This window comes from Myotis nattereri, assembly GCF_964212035.1.
Source record: "Myotis nattereri genome assembly, chromosome: 15".
NCBI classification, from domain to species: Eukaryota; Metazoa; Chordata; class Mammalia; order Chiroptera; family Vespertilionidae; genus Myotis; species Myotis nattereri.
In genome coordinates, this window is record NC_138090.1 from 17915662 (window position 1) to 17940464 (window position 24803).

General features: G+C 40.5%; 2 protein-coding genes across 2 annotated transcripts in view; one reads left to right on the top strand and one right to left on the bottom strand.

The window, feature by feature from the left end:
* The window catches only part of SF3B3 (splicing factor 3b subunit 3), a 39739-nt gene extending 22772 nt beyond the window's left edge, over positions 1 to 16967 (bottom strand). The window contains exons 1-10 of the mRNA XM_081107032.1: positions 16830 to 16967; positions 15556 to 15882; positions 14651 to 14823; positions 13956 to 14097; positions 12166 to 12278; positions 8538 to 8675; positions 8289 to 8392; positions 5912 to 6077; positions 3491 to 3586; positions 338 to 410 (exon numbers count right to left, since the gene is read on the bottom strand). Of these exons, the coding sequence (XP_080963158.1) occupies positions 338 to 410; positions 3491 to 3586; positions 5912 to 6077; positions 8289 to 8392; positions 8538 to 8675; positions 12166 to 12278; positions 13956 to 14097; positions 14651 to 14823; positions 15556 to 15882; positions 16830 to 16899 (1402 nt within the window). The 5' untranslated portion in view covers positions 16900 to 16967. The remainder of the gene's footprint in view (positions 1 to 337; positions 411 to 3490; positions 3587 to 5911; positions 6078 to 8288; positions 8393 to 8537; positions 8676 to 12165; positions 12279 to 13955; positions 14098 to 14650; positions 14824 to 15555; positions 15883 to 16829) is intronic.
* Positions 16968 to 20484: 3517 nt separating this feature from the next.
* COG4 (component of oligomeric golgi complex 4) overlaps positions 20485 to 24803 on the top strand; it is a 28890-nt gene continuing 24571 nt past the window's right edge. The window contains exons 1-3 of the mRNA XM_081107777.1: positions 20485 to 20664; positions 22487 to 22569; positions 23277 to 23391. Of these exons, the coding sequence (XP_080963903.1) occupies positions 20506 to 20664; positions 22487 to 22569; positions 23277 to 23391 (357 nt within the window). The 5' untranslated portion in view covers positions 20485 to 20505. The remainder of the gene's footprint in view (positions 20665 to 22486; positions 22570 to 23276; positions 23392 to 24803) is intronic.

Genomic DNA, 24803 nt, shown 5'->3' on the forward strand with positions numbered 1-24803 from the left:
TCACACCATACCACTTACACAGATGAAACCAGTGTCTTACAGGTGAATACAGTCAAAGAACATCACACGTGAAGGCTCTATGATGCCAAAATGTACTATATGTACTGAATATTAACAACCTCCCTATGCACAATCTCCCTTACCCATTTCTACAAGAAGTAGTAGGTGAAGGCAACCAGACTGGAAGAGCCTCAAAACATAGTATCAGGCCAGAAAAGTTTCTAGTATATGGTGCTAGATGAAGTGACATAGAACTATTATAAATGCAGCCTCTTACACCTTCTATTGTCAATGGCACCCAGACCCTCATTTTGACTGTTGGGAAAGGGCTGCTTACCTTCAATGTGCCGGCGCACTGTCCAGACAGCATTGGGGTTACCAGGAAGTTCAGAGACAGCCATTTCCGATACCTAATAGAAGAGACAGACCACAGATCCAGTGAGCATGGAACTCAGTTCCCTGCTTATAACTACACTCGATAATAAAGTACCAAAAGCAGTGCTCACATTGTGTGCTGAATTAAAATAACCATCTAGTCAAAAAAGAACATAAGAAAAAAAAGTAAAAAATACTGGCAATACCCGTGACAGACTTTAGCAAGAAATGATGAAACAACCGGGAGGGTAGTTGTTGCACCAAAACTCTACACTGTCTTTCGGTATGGCATACCTGCAACCTCCTCAAAGAGAGCATGTGGAAATGAATCAGGCCATCTGAGTTATTAGCATTCCATTTCTAACTCCCAACAGCCAAATGTCATCTCTTTATGGACCAATTCAAATGCCACATCCTTTAGGAAAAATCTTCCCTAGCGTCTTGGCTGGCAGTCATCTCTACTTCCTATAAGCTCTCACAAAGTCACTATCACCATCTCTTAAGGTACCTTTCCAAAAAGGGATCCGAGGAAATGTTATCCTTCCCAGAATTTTTATGCCCCTTAAGGTCAGAGTCAAGAATCCTATGAATGTCCTACAGTTTCTCAAACATTAAACAAAATATCTAAGGTGAACTCAAAATGATCTGGAATGGAAAACTGGGTGTGGCTTATACATGAACTCTCTATACTATCCTTACAAGTTTTTTGTAAATCTAAACCATCCTAAAATAGAAATTTTGTTAATATTTTTAAATGACCTAGAGACAGTACATTAGACAGCTTAACATATTGTATTGTGTAACTACATTTTGTAGGAAGAACTCAAGTATATTCATGAAAGACATTACCCCTTCGTTTACTAATATGGTAATAGCTGATCATGGTACAGGAGAATCCTGGAAAACTTCATCAATTAAATGTAAATATCAGACACATTACATTCTATACCAAATGTAATATCTGACAATGACACTGTTTAACTGAATGAGACCATAATCTACCCATACAACAAGCTCCAAATACACATAAGAAACAAAGACAACAGAAGGTTTTTTCCAATTTTACTTTTCAATTACAATTTAAATTCAATACTACTTTGTATTAGTTTCAGGTGTCTGGAAAAAAGATTTTTTTTTTTTTCTGTAGAAGTGGAAAAAAGTAATACGGGCAGCGGACTCAAAAACAATTCTTAATTTGGGTCCTTTATTTCATACACTGTACACAAAATTTTCTGTAAATACATATATGCTAGCCATCAAGAAGCTCGATAGAATCCACTGAATAGTAACTAATCAATAAGTATTTGTCTAAGTTGGGTTTGGATCATTGAAAATTTGGTGGATTGATGCATATTTTGAGTCAAAAATTTGTCAAATTCCTTGAACAGTAATATTAATGGTTAACATTAACTGAACAGTTATATGCCAGACCTTGAGCTAAGTACTTTATAATGCATTATCTTATGTAATTTAGACATCAATCCTTTAAGGCAGGTGCCATTAAGCCCATTTTTAAAGAGGGAACAAAAGCTGAGGAATAGATATTAACTAGTAGAGCCAGAATTCAAAGCCAAGGTCATCTTGGCTGTGTCCCAATAAAAATCTATAAAAAAACAGGCCATGGGGCCTATAGTTTGCCAACCCCAAGTTCTGAAAGCAAATTGCCCAGAAAGATTTATTTTCATTGCTTCCTCTGGGAGCAGTTCAGGGAAATGCCACAGGAGGCACCCTGCACAGCCAGGGCAAGAGGATTTCTGAGTGGGGCCCACTGAGGCCTGTCTCTCTGGACCCTGAGGGTCCTGCTGTGCTGGCTCTTCGTGTGATGACACTACTGCCCTCTTTATGTGGCTCATGGACACAGCTCTTCTTCAGATCCCTTAAAGTGGTGCATATTCTGAAGGCCCTTTCTCTACTATGCCATAACCTTGCTCTAGTCAGTGAATGTTCCTAATGCCGTTTCAACATTTGAATTTTTAAATTTATGAAACATGCAAAATTAAAAAAATAACACACATCCACATACATATACACATTTTGCTATATGAATTCCGAGGTTTAAATTTTGAAAAATAATTAAACTTCAAAAAATAAAGAAAGATGTATTTTACTACTGACAAAGTCAAGTCCTGGGCATTTGCTAAAAGGTCAACACTAGAATCAGGAAAATAAGATGTAGGATTTGAGAAGATTATTTTGAATGCCCATGTCACCTACAAGGCCCAACAATAAAGGGTTCATTAAATAAATTATGATCCATCCACTTCGATGGACAAGTGCAAAAAAATTAAGTATAATGTGACTTAAATGCACATAGGAATAAGGAATAAATTTAATAAGATATAAAAATATATACACAATAGCCTGGCTGGTGTGACTGTGGTTGAGCATCAACCCATGCACCAAGAGGCTGCTATTCGATGCCCGGTCAGACCACATCCCCGGGTTGTGGGCTGTTTCCCCAATATGAGGCATGCAGGAGACAGCTGATCAATGAGTTTCTCTTTCTCTCCCTCTCCCTTTCTCTCTCTCTAAAAAAATCAATGAAAATACATATTACATACACACAGTATTAATAGAAAATGTTAAGTATCTGAAAACTGAATTAAAAAATGTTAAGTATCTAGAAACTGAATAAAGACCAACAGCAAAATGTTCCATGCAGGCCCTAACCGGTCTGGCTCAATGGATAGAGCGTCGGCCTGCAGACTGAAAGGACCCAGGTTCGATTCCGGTCAAGGGCATGTACCTTGGTTGCGGGCACATCCCCAGTAGGAGGTGTGCAGGAGGCAGCTGATCGATGTTTCTCTCTCATCGATATTTCTAACTCTCTCTCTCTCTCCCTGCCTCTCTGTAAAAAATCAATAAAAATATAAAAAAACAAAAAAATGTTCCATGCAGATTTCCTAATTTCCATGTTAAGGCTAGTGAGCCTGGAACTAATAGATATGTTCTTCCCCTTTTATGCTCATTTGTCACTTTTTAAATATGTGGCCTGTTGTGCTAATATGTTAAGGAACAGGAAATTTAAACTCTAAACTTTATGGAAATAGGGAAGAAAACATTTTTCAATGCTCCCTTCCAAACCCTGCAGACGATCTAGAAACTCCAATCTTACCTCAAGTCCATGCCTCAAGACTCTCAGAGATGACCGGGGTCCCCGACCACAGGCCACATACAGCTGTGGAGTGTCTTCATTTGCCAAATCAGCTATCTGCATGGAAAAAGAAAGTCTACTTGTGCTAAGTTTTCACACTGATCCCTGATTATTCTCAGTGAGCAAATCACTTTTTAGTTTATGAAGCTTATATATTAGCCACTGGCCTTGGGTACATGAAAGAAAAAGCCTGAATGTTCCAAAAAGCACACCAGTTGGAAAACGGGTTTTACCAATCAACAAAAAGGCTGTACTAGTTAAGTTAGCAAAGGATTTTTTTACTTAGTGATAGAAGCGCTATATAGCCTCCAACTAAAATTTAGCATTTGCTTCCAAATAAAAATACAAACTATAATCTTATCAGTATCTGTGACTTTCTCATCAGTAGGTCACATTTATTCATATAACATTAAGATTTATAGATACCTCCAATTATTTCCTTCATCACTACTTTGAAATTGCATTTAATGTCTATTGTTAGACTGTATTTGATCACAGATGCCTGTCTACAGATGCACCTAAGATGCACTGACCAAGTAATAGGCAGCTCTGCACCTGGTTGCTCAACACCAACTGGGAAAGCCATATTCTCATATTGGCATCCCAGACATCTAGCTTTTCGTTTCCAGTACAATTATTTGTTGATCAATATATGAAAATAGGTCAGTCATTTGTATTGTTGTTTTGTCAAATTGGACAGTTAAATGAAGACTCTTGACTGTAAGGCAATGCACCATTTTAACATGGATTAGCATGTGAGTTGAGTGTATATGGCTTTCACACTGACCTCTTAAAAAATAATTAGTTAACCTATTTTAAAGTCACCACCTTATTTAAAGGCTTAATTTTAAAAAGCATATATATTACTCTTTCACAACTTAAAAAATATTTTGCTATCTTGGCTCTATGCTAGTGCTATGTGAACTTACAAAGTTATTCAGAGAGAGGATCTAGATGCCTCACCAGGCTAAAGACATTCATGGCACACAAAAATGCTTATAGCCCCCTATAGATACCCAAATTTCCTATTAATTTTATTCTTGATCTACAAACCATTTACACAATTACTTCCTCACATTTCAATGAAAGGAGAAAAATCAAATTAGAAAATGCTTATTTTCTATTGCCCCAAGAGGACTGACTCTTTATCAAATAAAAAACAAAAGCAGTTAATTTCAGAATGATCAATTTTACCAGGAAGAGTGCCTGAATGCTGACTTGCTCCCCCAGCATCCAGTGAACAAACCTCTCTCCCACTAGAAAGATGATCAATTAGACAAGGCAAGGGATCCCTTATAGTCACTCAAACCCCAACCATGCAGGACACAGAAGCCTGGGAAAATTCCTGCTCAACCAAACACCAGTAGTACGGGATGTAATCCACATCCTGGGCCAACTCAGGTTCCTCCCTTAGGATGCGATTAAAAAGTTTTTGTTGCCCAGCCAGTGTGACTCAGTGATTGAATGTTGATCCATGCACCGAGTGGTTACAGTTCAATTCCTGGTTAGGGCCCATGCCCAGGTTGTGGGCTGTCCCCAGTAGGGGGCTGCCTTGATGTTTTTCTCTCTCTCCCCTCCTCTCTCTCTAAAATACAATAAAAAAAATTTTTTTAAACTTCCTGTTACTAGGGCCTAGTCTGATAGCTCAAGTTGATTAGTGCATCCTGATATACCAAAGTTATGGGTTCGATCTCCAGTCAGGGCACATACAAGAATCCACCAATGAATGCATAAATAAGTGGAACAACAAATTGATATTTCTCTCTCTAATAAAATAAATTTTAAAAAAATTTTAATAAAAAAATTCTTGTTACTAACTGACCCCAATGTGTCTGGAATATTTTAAGGAGGGAATGAATGTTAAAAATTAGATAAAGATAGGTATTTCATAAACGGTTGTGATAAAAGATCAATTTCAGAATACTTGAAAGTATATGAGCCCGTTTACATTAAAAAGAAAAATATAATACACACATTTATTTGTTTTATGTATGTGTGCAAGCTTATAGACACAGAGACAAATGCCTGGAAGCAATCATAAGTTGTCAATAGCAACAGCCTCCATGGAGGGATTTTTGGTTTGTTTTAAAGATTGGGGAGACTTTTACTTTTAGCCTTTTGTATGGTTTGAATTTTTATACTGAATCTGAGTTTTATAATTAAACAAACAAAAAGCCCAAGAATTTATATAATGGGTTTTAGTCCCTGAACTTCTACTTAAGCTGCCATATCTATATAACTCTGATGATTCCACAGATATGCTGACAAACCCAGTGTTTGACTAGCCCTTAATTTAATTGGAGTTAAAACTTTAAACTCATTCAGATTCAAAACCAATTGGCTGCCACTGCTCATTGTGGAGGTGACTGGAAAGACCCATACCTGGCAAAACAAAATGGGAGAGAGGCTGTCCAGCTCATCGACCAGCACAAGGTTTTTGAGCGGTCTTGGCTGAAAGAAGAACGTGTCTCCTTCTTCCAGAGGCATGGCAGACGAAAACTCAGGTTCTTCATCATCATCTCCAAGATGTGCAATTTGATATAAGTAACTAGGGAGAAGCAAAGAAAACTTTAGTTAAAACATTTTCTGTCTGAAGATGTTTGACATCAACATTAATGTTCAAAAAAGTACTTTATAAATATCTAATCCAAATTATAACATGAACTTTTGAGTCAACATCTATAGTTTGAAATCTCTGCTTATCTGAGTAAAGTTTTTTTCCTCTCTCTTTTTTTTTCAAAGAATAGAAAAGGGATGAAAAAATTAAGTCTATTGAATTCAAATCGGTATAATGAAAGCATTGGGCTTCCACTAGAGTGCCTAGGTTTGAATCCCAGCTCTGCCCTTAACAACAGCCACATAACCTCAGGCTTAGTACTTCATTTCTCAGTGCCTCAATTGCCTCATTTATATAAATTAAATAATAGTGCCTTCCTAAAGAATTCTGAGTACTTACAACAGTGCATGGCACCTAGCAAACATCATGTTGGTCAAATAAGATGAAATATGGATACAGGATATCCAAAGAAAATCTATAACCATTAAAATTTAATAAAAAAAAAAAAAAAGACAGGCAATTTAATAGAAAACCAGGCCAAATCTATTGAAAACAAGAATTGGTGACCTTGCAGAAGTATGCAGATATTATTGTATTGTTCACCAAGCAAAATATAAACGTATCCAAAGATAGTAAACAACAAAATCTGTCCTCTGGCTAATAATGCTTATTAGTGAACTGATTCAAAGACAAACCACAAAAAAAAACAAAAGCAATTTGAGAATAATCTATAACAATTTGCCATCATAAATTGAGTATGCAATGAGCATTAGGGAAGCAGCTCAATGAAAACAAAACAACAAACTACTGGTCATATTTATTCTTTTAAGTAATTTATCGAACCTTTAATACAGAGCACTTTGAACAATATCCATTACAGCTTTTTAGAAGCAGAATGACTAAATCAGTGTCTGAAATACATAAGATACTCAATAAACCTCAGCATTTAACTTTTGGTAAACATAGCAGATTTTATGCTAAACCATGAAAGAGCAAATAAGGTTATTATCCTTGAACAATTTACAAAAAGCATAGAGAAAATAGAACACAAAAATTAATATGAACTCCTTATTCAGGCAAGATGCCTAGATGCAGATGATAAAGACCACCTGTCAGAGATATCTTCAGTGTCTAGTAACGAAAGAATGCGAGTTTATCTTCATCACAGGAAAGGTTGCTTTGGCTGAATACAGTAAAACAATTTCTGAGACTACACTATGCTTAAGACAGAGACTTTGGAACCAGACTGTGGGTTTGAGTTAGATTTAGTTCTGTGATTAAATTTCTTAAATTCTCTGTAACGCAGTTCCCTAAGCGATAAATGTGATGGGTAATGGCACTGTCTTAATGGGAATGCTATGCATTAATATTTGTAAAGTGCTTAAAACAGCTTGGAACGTATCAGCAAATGCTAAATTAGTGTTTGATTAATAAATAGGTTGTTGTATGGATTAAATGTGCTAACACCACCACATGTTTCTAATGTCCAAATCACCACTCTTCAGTCTTCCAAATTTCAGCTGCAAAAGTAATGAATTTCTCACAAGATCAAATTCATCTCATTCTGACAGCATCCCACCTGTATATTGTCATCTTTCTTCCTACTCTCTGCCCGAAGAACTCTACCCTGTGGAAGGTTGCCCGAGCCACAGGATATACAGAGGAATTCATGCCCCAGGGGTAACTTTCAACCCAGAAGAGTTAACTGCCACGATATTTTGATTAAAAAAGGTCTGTCGCTTGCCTCTATAGACGCTTATGGCGTACAAATGGTTAACCTTCAGATAGGCCATCTAAGAGGCACTCTGCTTACTTGATGCTCCTGGAAGTGAGTTCCCACTGCCCACAGCAGGAACCTCAATAATACATCCCCATGCTGGCTTTCCTTTTTCTTCTCTTTAGATTTGTACAAAGTGTTTATGGAACATCCTTTTAATACTAAGTATTTCAATAAATATTAATTCCAGCAAAAAGCTCAGGAGATCCCGTCTAAAGCTATGCAGCCACCCACAGGTACAGATCAAAGCCACTGAAGTAGGGGAAAATAAGAGAAAGAATGTAAAAGGGAAAGGAGGGCAAAACTTTTGTTCTGAAGAAACTAAACATTCTTGTGAAAAGCTCCCTGCCCTTGAGCCATATCTTCTCCCTCCTGCAATTGTTATAGTAACCAGGGTGAACCAGGGGAATAAAAGGATTACTCACTGGTTTCCGAATTCTGATGCTACAAAAAGGAAGCCTGTTTTAAGCACACACATGGCAGCAGCAACAGGCACAGTATCAAAATACTTGAGCCGTATCTCAGTAACCTGGAATGAAAAGAAAAAAAATTCTAGTGTAGGTAAGTGAAGCTAAGATAGGCCATGGAAGGGAGCCCAGTATTATAAGACAGCTAAGCAGAGTAACAAATAAAATACAGTACTTTAGTCTTTACCCTAACCATGGTCTGCTTACCATATCTTCATCTGTCTCCAAAGTGATCTTGAAGATATCGCCCTGCTCTGTTTGGGCCAAAAAGAAGAACATCGATTTGGTCTTATGGGTGGCAGAGCAGACAAAAATCATTCCTCTTTCAGGGTCATCCAGGTCATTCTAGCAAAATTAAATATATAACCAACATCTTAGAAATGAGTACTTATACTGTATTTCAGCTGGAATACAAGCTACCCAAGGCCCAGAGCAGTGATGGCGAACCTATGACACGCGTGTCACCTCTGCCACTCATTTTTTGGGTTGATTTTTCTTGGTTAAATGGCATTTAAATATATAAAATAAATATCAAAAATATAAATCTTTGTTTTACTATGGTTGCAAATATCAAAAAATTTCTATATGTGACACGGCACCAGAGTTAAGTTAGGGCTTTTCAAAATGCTGACACGCCGAGCTCAAAAGGTTCGCCATCACTGGCCTAGAGGCACCTGGAGCCTCTCTATATAACCTCTGACCCAGAGCAGCCAGCTAACCATGGTAATAAAACACATCTAAAATTCTTGTTTGCTATAAATACATAACAAAGCCTGGGTACAAAAAAATAGCCATAATTCCATTCTATAGTCTAATTAGCTGAGTACGGCAAAAACCATCTCCAGCCCTAGCTGGTATGCTCAGTGGTTAGAGCGTGGGCCAAGCGTGAGTACCTGGGTTGTAAGCCAATCCCGCCCCTGGTCAGGGTGTGTGTGGAAGGTAACCAATTGATGTGTCTCTCTCACATCCATGTTTCTCTCTTCTCTCCCCCCCCTCCCTTCCATGCTTAAAAATCAATGGAAAAAATATCCTCACTCCCCTGGTTAGGATTTAAAAAAAAAATTACCTCCAAAGAAAAATGTCACAAAAGAGACACAAACTTTAAAAAATCATCATTTCAGCTGTGGATAAATTTCTTCCACATCTACGCCACTACTATCCAAACCATTCATAATCATCCCTGTTCCACATCAACCTTTGATTCCTAAGAGGCATTCCCTTGGCTATGATTTTTGAATTTTCTGTTTCCAATATTTTGTATTTCTCTCATGAAATAAGCTCTTCAAGGGAAAAACATGCTTTATACTTCTTTGTAGCCCCAAAGCCAAGTACAGTGCCCTGCAGTAGGATGTTCAATAAATGTCTCATCAACCAAACTAAATTACTTTCTACCCCTTACCAAGAATTTAACTTCCTAAGTTTCTTCTCAGGTTTTCTAAAATTGATGGACTCTTACTCAGATACCATGTATTAGAGAAAGTAACTCCTAAAAGATTTAACTCCAGGATCTATAAGTTAATATAAAAAAGATAACTAATCCAAGGCTGAGAGGAGAGATTGAGGAAGATCAGATGATTCAAGATTAGTTATGTGTTGAAAATTACTGAAGCTTGGGTACACAGAAGTTAATTATATTCTACCTTTTTGTATGCCTAATAATTTCCATAGTAAACGGTTAAAATTAAGAGCAATAAAACACCATTTTCAACCACCAAAGTAGTAGCTGATTAAGGAAGAAAAAAAAAACCCTGGGTGAGATGTTAAGGAAAAGGACATTTGCACAGTCTCAAAGTTCACCGCCAGATCCCACACCAATTATTATTAAAAGAAAAGAGAGCAGAGACACACCAATGTAACAAAATGTAACAAAATGATTGATTTAGCATCACCAATAATGAGACAAACCAACATTGTATGCCCCTAACATTAACATGGCTTAATGGAAAATATATAGCACTACCTACAGAATAATTCTACCAAAAATATTAACCTGGATATAATCATGGGGGAAAAATTATGGGACAAACTACAAGAAAACTAGCCCAGCCTTTATAAAAACATCAGCATCCTAAAAGACCAAAAACAAACAAAAATGAGAGGAAAATATTCTAAACTAAGGAGACTGAAAGTCTGTAGATTATAAGGGAATTTTGGAGAACAATGAGAGAAACGGAACTTTACATAAAATAATCCTATATAATAAAAGGCTAATATGCAAATTAACCGAACAGCAGAACGACTGGTCACTATGATGCACACTGACCACCAGGGGGCAGACGCTCAAAGCAGGAGCTGCCCCCTGGTGGCCAGTGCACTCCCACACGGGGAGCACCACTCAGCCAGAAGCCCCGAGCCAGGCTCAGGGCTGGTGAGCACAGCAGTGGTGGCGATCTCCCGCCTCTGCAGCAGTGCTAAGGATGTCTGACTGCCCTAAGGGCTCCCGGACTGCGAAAGGTAGCAGGCCGGGCTGAGGGACCCCTGAGTACACGAATTTCGTGCACTGGACCTCTAGTTTTATTACATAAAATAGTAAATTATATCAGTAGTTTGGTTATATAAAAAAAAAAATTTCATCCCAAGAAGCCAAACACCAATCAGAAAGGATATATGCATCCCTAGGTTCATAGCAGCACAATTTACAATAGCTAAGATTTGAAAACAACCTAAGTGCCCATCAGCAGATGAGTGGATTAAAAAACTGTGATACATCTACACAATAGAATACTACACTGCACTATAAAAAAAGAAGGAACTTTTACCATTTGCAACAGCATGGATGGAAGTGGAGAGCATTATGCCAAGCGAAATAAGCCAGTCGGAAAAAGATATATATCACATGATCTCACATATATGTGGGATATAATGATCAACATAATTTGATGAAGAAGAGATCCAGAGACAAATGGCAGGGGAGGGGGGTTAGAGAGCAACCAAAGGACTTGTATGCATGCATATTAGCATAACCAATGGACACAGACATTGGGGCGGTGGGGGCTTGCCAAGGGTGGGAATGGCTGGCGGGGTGGGGGATCAAGCAGGGAAAAAGGAGACATATGTAAAATTTTAGGCAAAAAAAAAAAAAAAAAAAAGTCCTCATTCTTAAGAGCCACATCTTAGATTCTTGTAGTGAAGTATCATGGTGCCTGCAACTTATCTTCAAATGATTTAGCATCAAAAAGTTTGTATGCATGCATATACACTTATACACACACACAAACATAAGGGAAATGCAGCAAAATATTAACTGGTAAATACACTGAAATACACTGTCCTAGTCTTAGTTTTCTGTATGTTGGAATAGGGGGAAAAGATAAACAGAATGAGAGACAATTTATCTCCAACAAATATGCCTAGGCGGCTTCTTCAAACTAGAAACAAATTTCAAATTGATCATGTTCATAGGTTCCTCTAAAATGGAAATTTTTGTTTTTAATGCCCTTCCTCAGAGATTTTGTTTTTTTCACAAACATATTTTACCAGCTTTATTAAAAATAACATTTACAAAGAAACTAAAACTTGTTAACAGGTAGACTAAGAGACTACACTATAATTACAAAAATTAAGTTCATTTCACAAACACAAGTTATCTCTTATTTTTAAATATATTTTATTGATTTTTTAGAGAGGAAGGGATAGAGAGTTAGAAACATCAATCAGAGAGAAACATCGATCAGCTGCCTCTTGCACACCTCCTACTGGGGATGTGCCCGCAGCCAAGGTACATGCCCTGGACCGGAATCAAACCCGGGACCCTTCAGTCCGCAGACCGACGCTCTATCCAGAGCCAAACCGGTTAGGGCAAGTATCTCTTCTCTTATGGCAAACAAAACCTTACCCGTCTCCTGGGAATAGGACAGCGGATATCCGGCTGGTCACCAAAGTTCTTGTAGGTGATATAGTTTTCAGAGCAGATCAGCACTCCACTTGGACCATCTGACCCTCCTGGAACTGTCAGAGAAAATAAAACTTAGCAATGATCTGACATAACCATGAATTTAACTTTCAATTCCTTCTCTCCTTTAGCACAACCTGAAGTTACAGTGTGCTGAAAGCTGAGAAACATTCCAAGTTTTTCCCTGAAAGTAATGTTACACAAAAATGGAGCCCAGTTTGGGTGACTCAACCTGTTCAGATAGCCGATAATACATCTAAATTTTTTTTTTTTTTTTTTTGGTGTCTGTAGCCAAATTTATCCCTGAGGCCCAGCAGAGGGGACCAGGGCCCATGTGCTACAGTGTTTCTATGGCAGCCTTCTGGACCAATGCCTGCCATGGGGGGCAGGCACCGAATTTGACACGGCTGCTACATCTAAATTTTTAACTCCAAGCCCAGAACTGAGTTCTCAGCTTCAGATCTATAATCCAACCATGGATATTGCACTGGCACCTTCAAAATACAATGTGTTCACAAACTCAAGTTCTTTCCCAAACCTATTCTACCTCCTGGGTTCTGTACTTTCAAAAATACTACCAACAAAAAGGCCAAACCAGAAACCTGGTTGCCACCCTTCAACTCTCTCTCCTCGCACAATCCTACTGATTAGAATCTCTCCTAGCACCTCTCATGCTACCAAACTCTAGTGAAACAGCTTCCTGACCAATCTCCTGGCCTACAGTCTCAATATCCTTCATTCCATTAGCCAAAACGTAAGCAAGTACGAATACCTCGTTTTATTGCACTGTGTAGATACTGCATTTAAATCAACATCAAGGCAAGACCCTCTCCACCAGCAAAAAGATTACAATTTGCTGAAGGCTCAGATGATGGCTAACACTTTGTAGCAATAAATTTTTGAACAATAAAGTATTTTTAATTAAGGTGCATACCACTGCACACTTAATAAACAGTATAAACAAAACTTTTATTTTATTTTTTTAAATATATTTTATTGATTTTTTACAGAGAGGAAGGGAAAGGGATAGAGAGTTAGAAACATCGATGAGAGAGAAACATCGATCAGCTGCTTCCTGCACACCTCCTACTGGGATGTGCCTGCAACCAAGGTACATGCCCTTGACCGGAATCGAACCTGGGACCTTTCAGTCCGCAGGCCGACGCTCTATCCACTGAGCCAAACCGGTCAGGGCTAAACAAAACTTTTAAATGCACTGGAAAACAAATTCATGTGACTCACATTATTGCCCATTTGCTTTATTGTGGTGGCCTGGGACTGTACCTGCGCTATCTCTAAGGTATGCCTGTGATCTCCAAGTTATTATTCCCCTGCTTAGAATCCTTTTGGTGTAGCTACCACCACACCCAACATAGACAAGGTTCTCAGGTTTACTATAAATAAGTTAGCTTCCTGCCCTAACCGGTTTGGCTCAGTGGATAGAGCATTGGCCTGTGGACTCAAAGGTCCCCGGTTCGATTCCAGTCAAGGGCATGTACCTTGGTTGTGGGTACATACCCAGTAGGGAGTGTGCAGGAGGCAGCTGATCGATGTTTCTCTCTCAGTAATGTTTCTAGCTCTCTATCCCTCTCCCTTCCTCTCTGCAAAAAATCAATAAAATATATATATAAAAAAATAAGTTAGCTTCCAGACCCTATTAAGTAAACCCTCCCAAGTTTGGGCATAAAATGGACCAAGCAAAATGGTACAGAGCAGCTCTGAGAGAAAAATACCTGTAATAAGGAAGTTGCCATGTTCTTCCAAAGGTTCACTGTATTTTCGGACCACATGATTTAAACCAAGGTCTAACTCATAGAAAGTAAGCGTCTGCTGGGTGTTAGCTGCTGCTTCCCCTGTTGGATCATTGTCTGCTTCCTACAGTGGAGTACAACAGCACAAAGACTCATCAGTACCGTAAAATCAAACTCTTAAAGGACATCAGGATTCTTCCATTTTACAAACAAGGAAGCAACAATCCATAGATGCTAAATGGTTTGCCATCACACTACTAGGTAATGGTAAAGCTGGGACAAGAACACAGGTCTCCTAATTCTGGAACCAAGGTTCTCTCATCTAGAGGATACTGCCTTCCACCTTTCACTGTCTCTCTGTGGAAAAAATACCCCCAAAACAGTTTTATCTCATTTCTCAGGCCGTTTTTCTCAATAAATACCCTGTTTCCAAAGGGAGATTATTCAAGTCAGAGCTAAGTACTATTATATAATCAGGTAAGCTCTGAAACATTCCAAATTTCAGTAAGGCACTTGGAATATGGAAAAGATTTGTTAGCAGCATGGATAGAAGATTCAAACAATGAAGAAAAAACAACCTTAGGAAAGCTCTGGGGTGACTGGGGGTTAAAAAAAAAAAAAAGACACAGACAGACACACACACACATACACACACACACACACACACTCCCCATTACCTCATAATCCATTTCCAGACAAGCAAACATTGGATTTTCAAATCCCACATCTACTCCGACCACATGATATACTAAAGTGTTCGCCTTGTGGGCCTCCAGGGGAGACGAGATGGTAAGCCGGGCTGCAGCATCTCTGTTTAAGATATACACCAATTTCTGTTTTTCAATGGCACCTGTAGTTGAAGAAGACAAAACACACAAGATTTCCAGGTAATGAATAGAGGGGCTTAAAGAGCAGATTGGTTCTCATCAGAATTTTTTTTAAAAATCTTTAACAGCCAGCCCAAAATCTGCAAGTATACTAACTTAGGATTTGCTTTCTACCATTAAAATAGAGAACAGCATTATTTTACCCATCTTCTTCCTAATAGGGATCATAATATCCCATTAATTCTTCAAAAATTTTTAGTGTGCCCTAGATTTAACGATATTGGGAAACTAAACAATTCATAAAATTGCCACCTTTCTTCTTCCAGTTAGATCTAATGATTTTATGACTGGTCAGAGAGGGCTGCCCTCTAGAGGCCTGATCAGATACACAGAATTGTCTTCAAGAGATTTGTCAGAGAAGAGACATGAATGTGAATCATCACTTCAGGCTGATGAAAGCAACCATATTCATTGCCTAAGAACATAAAATCATTTCATTGTAATCTTTTTGTTACAGATAAAGCAAGAAATATAAAAGCAGGAAGTTCCAACTAGACCAGAAGTAGATACGGTATGGTAAGACTTTCTCCATGTTTTAAAAGGAAAAGCAACTTTAAACCATGGAGTTAATCCACATATGATCCAAACTTTACCCAGTTTTGATTTATTAGCACACTGCCAAGATTATAGCATTGTTATCCTAAACTGAGCAACTATAATTGTCAGAGGTGCATTCAACAGAGCAAGTCACTCACTAATCATAACAGCTCGCCCTTTGGGATCCACAGCTAAGAACTGGCCAGGAACAATACGGCGGCATCCACTCTTGCCAAAGGTCTCTTGGTGAATTTTCTCAAACATATTCTTAGATGGCTGGTATTCCAGGATAACAATCCGACCCGAATCACTGCCAACCACAATGTAGTCTTTGGTGCCACCTGTCAGCCTAAAGGCCATGAGTGACCGAATAACACCAAATACTTCCACAGTTAGTAGGGTGTGTACTTTGCCAGTGTTGGGATCCGGGCGAAGCAGCTCCAAAATCTTCCCACGAGAAACAACAATTTCCTGTTGTTTGGTTCCTAGATTGCCAAAAAATAAAGATCATGAAAAATCAGAACTACTCTAAAAAGTAACCTGGATGAGTCAAAATGCCACTTAACACAGATATAATTAAATGGGTTGGGGGCTCAGTATTTGAAATTAATTTATTCCATTTAAACTGGTATAACAAAAATGGTATTTTTTAAGTGGTTACACAAGTTACTTCTTAGAAATTTTATTTTTCTAACATTTGCCATCAATCTGCATAACTGAGCACTATCCATAAATGGTATTAATGTATGCTTGGCATCATAAGATTAAAAATTTCCGAAGTCTCTTTCTAGTCCCTCTTTAAGGCTATTATTCTAAGAAATCATATTACTATTTTGTGCAGTTTGATGTAGTATCTCAAAGAACTTTTAAAACTCTCATCTAAAATATACTGGTTTTTTTCTAAACTCATCTAAAAAAGTTCACTTGCTTTCATAACTGCTATTAATACCTCCAAATGCATAATAGTCAACATAATTCCACCTGGATGAGTTGTCATCACCTTTAATCTAAATGTTTAAAATAACTAAGTTCTTCTTTGCCCAAACTCTCTCTTTGGTCTCAACTAACCTGCTTTAATATTACTATGATTTTCTCTGCCACCGAGGTTGGAAACTCATATCCTTTACTTTCTTTCTATCCCCACTGTCAGGTCTTCACTATCTTAATGGCTTCCTATCCCATATCCGACTCTTACCCATCCCAATCCATTCTCATTGCTCAATGCCACCACTTATCAGGAGCCACCTTACTTGCCAAAGGTCATTTGGGTATCAGATAAAATAAAGTACTCCAAAGTGCTTGGAAGCTATAAAGCATTTTAGGAATTAATGTTCTCTAATGATTACAAATTTCCAAATCTAAAAAATATAAAGCATAAAACTAGCAATATTAAAAATACTATATTCAGAAAGATAGTAACTGGACAACTTACCAGAGAAGTTGCCATGAATGGCAAAGCTGATACCAGTGGCTCGCTGCAACGTCAAGTTGTACAGGAACATGGTGACAACACCACTGAGTAACCCACCACTCCACAATCCACGCGTTGATTACACCAAGTCAAAGCAAGCTAAGAGCACACAAAAACAGAAAAATATCAACTGGGAAATTGTTTATTTCTATACAGGAAGTTGTGGCTGAATGCAGCAGAAAGAGGACAGTAAGGACTATGGGGGAACAATATATTCACAATTAAAGTGCCTTCTATTCACCAGACACTATATATTCTTTGCCTCTAATCTCACCAGAAACCTATAAAGTACTTAATATTAAAACTCATTTTGTAGGTGAGGAAATTAAGGCTAAGAAATTCAATCATATATCCAAGGTCACATTACAAGAGATAAAAACGTTGGAAGCTAGGATCTGGACCATTAATGCAACACCGTGTATTTGCTCTCTTTGTCACAGAAACCAGGTCTACTTTTACTTGTAGTTGAACAGGGTATGTATTCACAAGGTTCAGAACACAAAAGCACAGCAAAAAGCCCTCCACTCTCCCATTCCCTAGCCATACAGCTCACTCTCTGGGGAAAGCAACGAAGTTATAGCTATCCTGTCCTTCCAAATAGTTTGTGTATGAAGCAAAAATGTACCGTATTTTATCTCATTTTTTAAAGTAAAGGTTGGCCGAAACCGTTTTGGCTCAGTGGATAGAGCGTCGGCCTGCAGACTGAAGGGTCCCAGGTTCGATTCCGGTCTAGGGCATGTACCTGGGTTGTGGACATATCCCCAGTGGGAGATGTGCAGGAGGCAGCTGATCGATGTTTCTCTCTCATTGATGTTTCTAACTCTCTATCCTTCTCCCTTCCTCTCTGTAAAAAATCAATAAAATATATTAAAAAAAAAAAAAGTAAAGGTTGAGTACTATATATTGTACACTCACATTATACTGCAATTTATCTATGTTGGAGATAACTAAAAAGGGCTTTCTCGTTTTTATTTTACACTTGCAGAGTATTTCACTGAATGGGTATATTAGAATTCATTTAGCCAATACCCTGCTGATAAACACTTAGGTTGTTCCCAATCTCTTGCTATTATGATCATGGCTGTAAAGAAAATCACTCATATGTAGGTCACTTATATGTGCATGAATATATCTCTACCATTAATTCAAAGAAGTGAAATTGCTGGATTGAAGGATTCATACAACTGAAAATTGGATAACTAGTGGCCAATTAACTTTCAAAAAAACTCACCAATTAAATTCCCAAAAATGTATGAGTTCCTATTTCACTATAACCAGACCTCTGTGATCATCTAACATATAAAAATTAGTAACTTACTTAGGGTAGTTCTCACTTGCATCTCTTATATAGATCTATGCCTTAGGAGTGATTAGAATTTAAAATCACTAAATCTAAAACAAAATCAAATTCCTTCCACTTCAGAAGGCCTCCCTAAAGGAGTACAATGAAGGGAGTTTTTATCACCATACTAGAGGCCTGGTGCACAAAATTCATGCATGGGTAGGGTCCCCAGGCCTGGCCAGCAATCAGGCCAATGGGGCCTTCTGGCTGCCAGCCAGGGCCTCCCTTTCCTGGCTGCCGGCTGGGACCTTCCTTCATTCCGCGCCGCTCCCTGGTAGGCAGCACACATCATAGTGAGCGGTCGAACTCCCGAGGGGACACTTTGCATATTAGCCTTTTACACATATAGCTACAGGCCTGGTGCATGGATTTGTGCACCAGTGGGGTCCCTCTGCCTGGCCTGTGCCCTCTTGCAGGCGGACATTCCCCGAGAGGTCCTGGACTGCGAGAGGGTACAGGCCAGGCTGAGGGATGCCCTCCCCCCCCCCGCCCCCCCCACACAAATTTTATGCACTGGGCCTCTAGTCATTGATGTTTCTCTATGAAATTAATTTAAAAAATATTTTTTTAAAAGTAGCGATCATAAATCTTAAAAACACTCAAGTATCTGTTCACACTGGCATCTTCCCCTAGTCATAAAACTTCATTGAAACAATTTCAATGTTGCAGGTATCAACAACAAATTTCACAATGAAACCCCTATCACATTATCGTTAACGTGATCCATGCTATAAGATTAGCCATATTAAAGGTAAAAAATTGATTTTGTGCAGAACCGGTTTGGCTCAGTGGATAGAGCCTCGGCCTGCAGACTGGGGGGTCCCGGGTTGGACACTGGTCAAGGGCATGTACCTTGGTTGCCGGCACATCCCCCGTGGGGGCCGTGCAGGAGGCAGCTGATGGATTTCTCTCATTGATGTTTCTAATTCTCTATCCCTCTCCCTTCTTCTCTGTAAAAAAATCAATAAAATACATTTTTTTAAAAAAATTGATTTTGTGTTGTTGTTTTAACTGGCGGAGGAAACCACCGGCCACTTTTGATCCCCCCCGAAGCTCCGTCCAGGCTGCTTTTCATTTATAGATGAGGAACCCGCCTGCTCTCAAGTTCCTTTGTAACTGACCCCATCCGTTCCGTCCTGGGGATTCACCTTCCCCCAAACCTACGCCTCCCCCTGGGGGGTGGAGAAAGGTGCATTTCGGAGGAAGATCAGCCTACAACTGCAATAACCACGCACCAGGAGCCACCCGGGCGAAAACCCGGTAAATGTTGTGACTCCCCGCACCTCTCCTGTCTGATTACTAGAAAAACAGCCTGCAATCAATCGCTCACTCCATCCCTTCTCGCGTGCCGAACGAACGCCGCCGCTCTTCAACGCTGCAGTCTCCCAGGTCGACACCACTGCCCATTTTGCAAATGATCAAAACGGAGGACCAGGGGAGGAAACACGCTGACCAAGTGCCCAAATGCAATTCAAAACAGGGTCTTCGCTCCGAAGACTGTTTCCGTTATTTGCTCTTTTCAGCACGTTAGGGTGTTTTTTCCCCCCACCTTCGCGCACAAGTGCTGTTGACCGTCTCCAGGAGGAGACCTCCCTCCCGCCCTTCCTCACAGCTCCCCCAAACCCGAAGAGCACTCCCCCAAACCCGAAGAGCACCAGGGCCTAACAGCTAGGCAATCCCTACGGGCTTATTTTTAGCCGGGTCTCTTGCCCACCTTGTAGACAGAAACAGGGCACAATTCCTGGCAGCCGCTGTCACGTCCCAAGCGTTCCTGTCGACCTTTCGTTTCTTGCCCGAATCCCCTGACTTCGGTTGCCGCACCGAAAACCGGCGCACACTGCTATATGGCCGCTCTACGCCTCTGTGGGCCTGGGGGAGACAGGAGGGGTGCTTCTTTACCCTGCAGCCGGGAAGATGGTGTAGATATCCAACGGATGCAGCGTTCCTTCAAGGCCTAAGCCACCGCCAACGCCGACACGCCGGCAGCCGCCATTAGCTCTCAAGAAGAGGACCTTCCGGTTAGCGCGCGGTGGAAAAAGGCCCCCCCGGCGCCTGAAGGATGTATATATATATATTTTATAACGCATCGGTCTTGCAGCCACCCAGTACTGAAAATTATTTCAACATACCTTATGCCTGTCGCTTTTTCCAGAAGACTAGAACATGAAAAGACTTTTGAAAGTAAACATTTAAAAAAATCAGTTTCTCGGGCACTTCCGTAGGCAGCCCCACACACCCCGCGCGCCAACGAGGAGAGGGGCCTCGCGGGGCCGGAAACACGGACTGGGCACCAAGATGGCGGACCTCAGTTCCCCCCAGAAGCTCTTAGGGGCGCCTCCGCCGCCTGAGGGAGTGGGAGGAGGCCGTTGCTCCGAAATCTCCACCGAGCTCATTCGCTCCCTGACGGAGCTGCAGGAGCTGGAGGCTGTGTACGAACGGCTCTGCGGCGAGGAGGTGGGAGGGCCGAGCCTTTTTCCTGGAGCATCCAGGGGGAGTGGGCGTAGGAGCCGTCAGTCGGGAAATCTGGGCTGTGGGAAGCTCTCTCCTTGCCGAGGGAAACAGAAAAGCACCTACTGGAGAAGCAGGAATGTCGCTGAGTGGTTCTCGGGACCTGCCATCTCCCTCCACTCAGTCTGATGCCCCAAGCTTGCTCTCCCTGTTATCTGGGCGAACCGCGCCACCCTCCATTGATTTCCCTTTAAGACGAGGTGCCTCCTGCTCTCCGCGGGATGCAAGTTAGATTGAGAGTCTGTGCCAATCCGCCTGGTTCTCAAAATTAGAATCAAGGCTTTCTTGCATTCGCGTAACCATGACATGCTTTCACCCTGTTGTCGCACTGAAGCCTGCAGTCATTTGCAAATAAAGGGGAAGCGTTTTAAAACGTCCTTTTGCAGAAAAATGATTGGCGGGGGGGGTAATGTTGGCGTTTCATGCAGAGCTGGGTAGAAGCTTGGGGTTTTGGACTAGCGGCTTCCTCTCAGGTGAGGGGCGTGGCCTCGATCCCGCCCGGATCCCTTCCAGCTCGCGGCGTTTCACCTCCTTTCGGCCTCTCCCTTTCCTGTGGCAACCTGATGCTGTCGGTGCATTTCTGAGTGTCAGCCGGTGCCTGGCCAGTCAAAAGAAAAAAAAGATTTAAAGCCCTGATCTAACAATTGAGTAGCCGTTCCCTAAAACCAAACGCATTTTAAATAAGGCTGCGCACAGAAGGCGGGCCCAGCCCCGGCGGGTCGTGGAGGGGGCGGTCATTGACATCGCAGTGTGTTCGAGCACGAGCGTGCACCAGCTCCCGCCGTTTCGGGGAGGGAGGGTTGTCAGCGAGGCGCGCTGTAGGAAACGTACGCGCTCTTGACTTCACGTTCCTAAGCTTGCATTCCTCGGGTCAGTCGATTCTTTGGGAGAAAATTAAAGTCAGTCTTGCAGGCGGAACAGCGTTGGTGCTGACTTTGTATGTGGTCACTGTCAAGGTGGAATTTCCCTCCCAGTGCTGCTGGACTGTTCTCCCAGACACGCATGGCTGCTAGGAATAGCTGTTATGGAACCACCAGCCGCATAGTTTATGTTCGATACCTCGTTCGGCTCCCACAACAGTCCCATGAGCTATGTATTCCTCTTCCTATTTTCCGGGTGAGGAGACTCAAGCATAAGAAGGTTATGCTAGCCCTAACGGGTTTGGCTCAGTGGAGCGTCGGCCTGCGGGCTCAAGGGTCCCAGGTTCGATTCCGGTCAAGGGCATGTACCTTGGCTGCGGGCACATCCCCGGTGGGGAGTGTGCAGGAGGCAGCTGATCGATGTTTCTCTCTCATCGATGTTTCTAACTCTCTATCCCTCTCCCTTCCTCTCTGTAAAAAAATCAATAAAATATTTAAAAAAAAAAAAGGTTACCCTAATTGAGGCAATGCAGAAAGTGGCGTGGCCGAGGGAGAATTACACGCTAGGAAGAGGCTTTTTGTGACTGCCCCTTGGGAAGTTGCGTTGGTGTAGCCATTCTGTTTTAAAGGCTTTCTTCCTGTGTTAGGCACTATGCTGCGACACTGAGTGAAGGTTTGTTTTCGCCTTTGTGTTGTTCATCTGTTAGATGAAGTAAGATATACATAATAATCACTATGCAGTGTGGTTAATTGCAAAAATTAAGTATTGTTTGTTAATATCCTGGGAGAGTGGAGTGGGAGGAAAGAAGACATTTGCAATGGCTTTCATCCTTCCGCTAAGGGGTTGGGTTAGGTAACTTGGGATTCCTTCTGAGCATCCCAATGACAGGACGCTTCTTGTGTTTCAGAAAGTGGTGGAAAGAGAGCTGGATGCTCTTCTGGAACAGCAAAACAGCATTGAAAGTAAAATGGTCGCCCTCCATCGGATGGGGTGAGTCTCCATCTCCCAGGAGTTACTCTACAGCAGGGTCCACTGGATGCGTTATGTTTCCTCTCTGTCACAAAATGCCAGTTGAGTGTGAAACAGGAGCATGACTTCAAGGAAAAGTGGACGCTCTAGGGTTTCCAAAGTGCCCTTGACCAGCGGTACCAACATTACCAACATCCCTTGGAAACTTGCTGGAAATACAAATTCTAGGGCCCCCACCCCAAGCCTACTGAATCAGAAACTCGGGTGGGGGTTCAGGAATCTGTTTTTCAGTAAGCATACCAAGAGGCTCTGGTGTGTGGCTCCAGTTTGGCAACTGCTGTTGTTACAAACATTGTGTAGTCATAAAAACTGCTCTTTGATCACATCCTCTCAGATTGTGGGCTAATACACTTTATGCTCACTTGAAGAGGGTATAGGGGAGATAGACTGTGATGGGAAAATAAAGAGAGAGAAAAACAGTTGGGAGGATCTGTTCTCCCATTCTTTGTCAGTACCTATTTAAGGGTGTCTTTAAAGTATAGGCCTGAGTTTACAGTAAAACACGCTTGGGGGGAAAACGGTTAGTAGAGTGATTTAAGCTAAGAATTACGGGGAGGTACAAAAGAAGTAGAAAGACCTCGTCTCCATGTGCAAAAAGATTTTTCCCATCTCTTACTACTACCTTCTGCCCCTGTGCATGCACGTGTGCTGACAATGTGGATCTCCAGTCCCAACCTGCAGTTGATTGAAGGTGATGCAAAGCAGCTAGCTGGAATGATCACCTTTACCTGCAGCCTAGCTGAGAATGTGTCCAGCAAAGTTCGTCAGCTTGACCTGGCTAAGGTAATCCCATTCTGGTGTTGATGTTTGAGTTAGTAGAAGACAGTAGAAAAGCCACCACAAGAGAAATTAGAGCAGCACTAGCCAATAGAAACCTAATGTAAGGCGCCAAAACCAGACAACGATATCATAACAAAAGAAAACAACTCCAGACCAACTGCTCTTATGAACAGAGACAGACATTCTCAACAACATTAGCAAACAGAATCCAGCAACATATAAAAAGGACCATACTATGTGCAAGTGGGATTTATCTCAGGATTGGAGGGTTGATTTCACGTACGAAAATTAATGTAATATATCAATAGGAAAAGACAAAATACACATGATCATCTTATAGACTAAAAAAAGTATTTTACAAAATTTAACACCCCTTATCAAAACACTCAAAGTACTTTGAAGAGAAAGGAACTGCCTCAGCCTGATAAAGGGCATCTATGAAAAACCAAAGATAATATACTTATTGGTAAAAGACTGGTTTCTTTCCCCCTCAGATTAGAAACAAAACAAAGATGTCACCTCTTTGCCGCTTCTCTTCACCATAACACTGGAGTTTCTAGCCAGGGCAATTAGACAAGAAAATGAAATAAAAATGATTCAGATTAGAAAAGAAGATATTTAATACCAACCACATATGGACTTTAAAATTTTCTAGTAGCCATTTTTGAAAAGTAAAACAGAAATAGGTGAAAATCATTTTTGAAATATGTTTTATTTAACTCATTATGTCCATACCATTTAAATATGTAATTTCCATAAATTATAATCAGATATTTTAAATCCAGTGTATATTTTATACATACACACCTTAATTTGGACTAGCCACATTTCAAGTTCTGTGGTTAGTGGCTTCTGTATTGAACAAAATAGCAGAGTCTATGCTTTTGAACAAATCATTCCCAGCCTTGATTTGCCCTGTGAAATAGTATAACTTTTCCTGATCTGTGTGTTCAGATTCTATAAAATCAACTTACCAGAAAACTAAGCCACATAGCCACCAACTCACATATTAAAGGTTACTTTTAAACATTCTTGCTCATTCTAGTAGAAAATTAGTTTCCACATTTTTCATTTACTTTATAACTTGGTTTACAATGTCACGTTTCAAAAATGTCAAATGTAAGCCAGATATAAACATGGAATATTCACCTGGCTGGGTAGCTCAGTTGGTTAGGGCCTTATCCCATTCACTAAGGTTGCAGGTTCAATCCCTGATCAGGGTACATACAAGAATCAACCAATGAATGCATAAATAGGTGAAACAATAAATCACCTCTCTTTCTCTCTCTCTCTCTCCCTCTCTCTCTCCCTCTCTCTTCCCCTTCCTCTCTTCCTCAAAAGTCAGTAGATAAAAATATAAAAAATAAAAGCTGTTTGCTTGGTGTGAACAGCTTTAAAAAAAAAAAAAAAAAAGG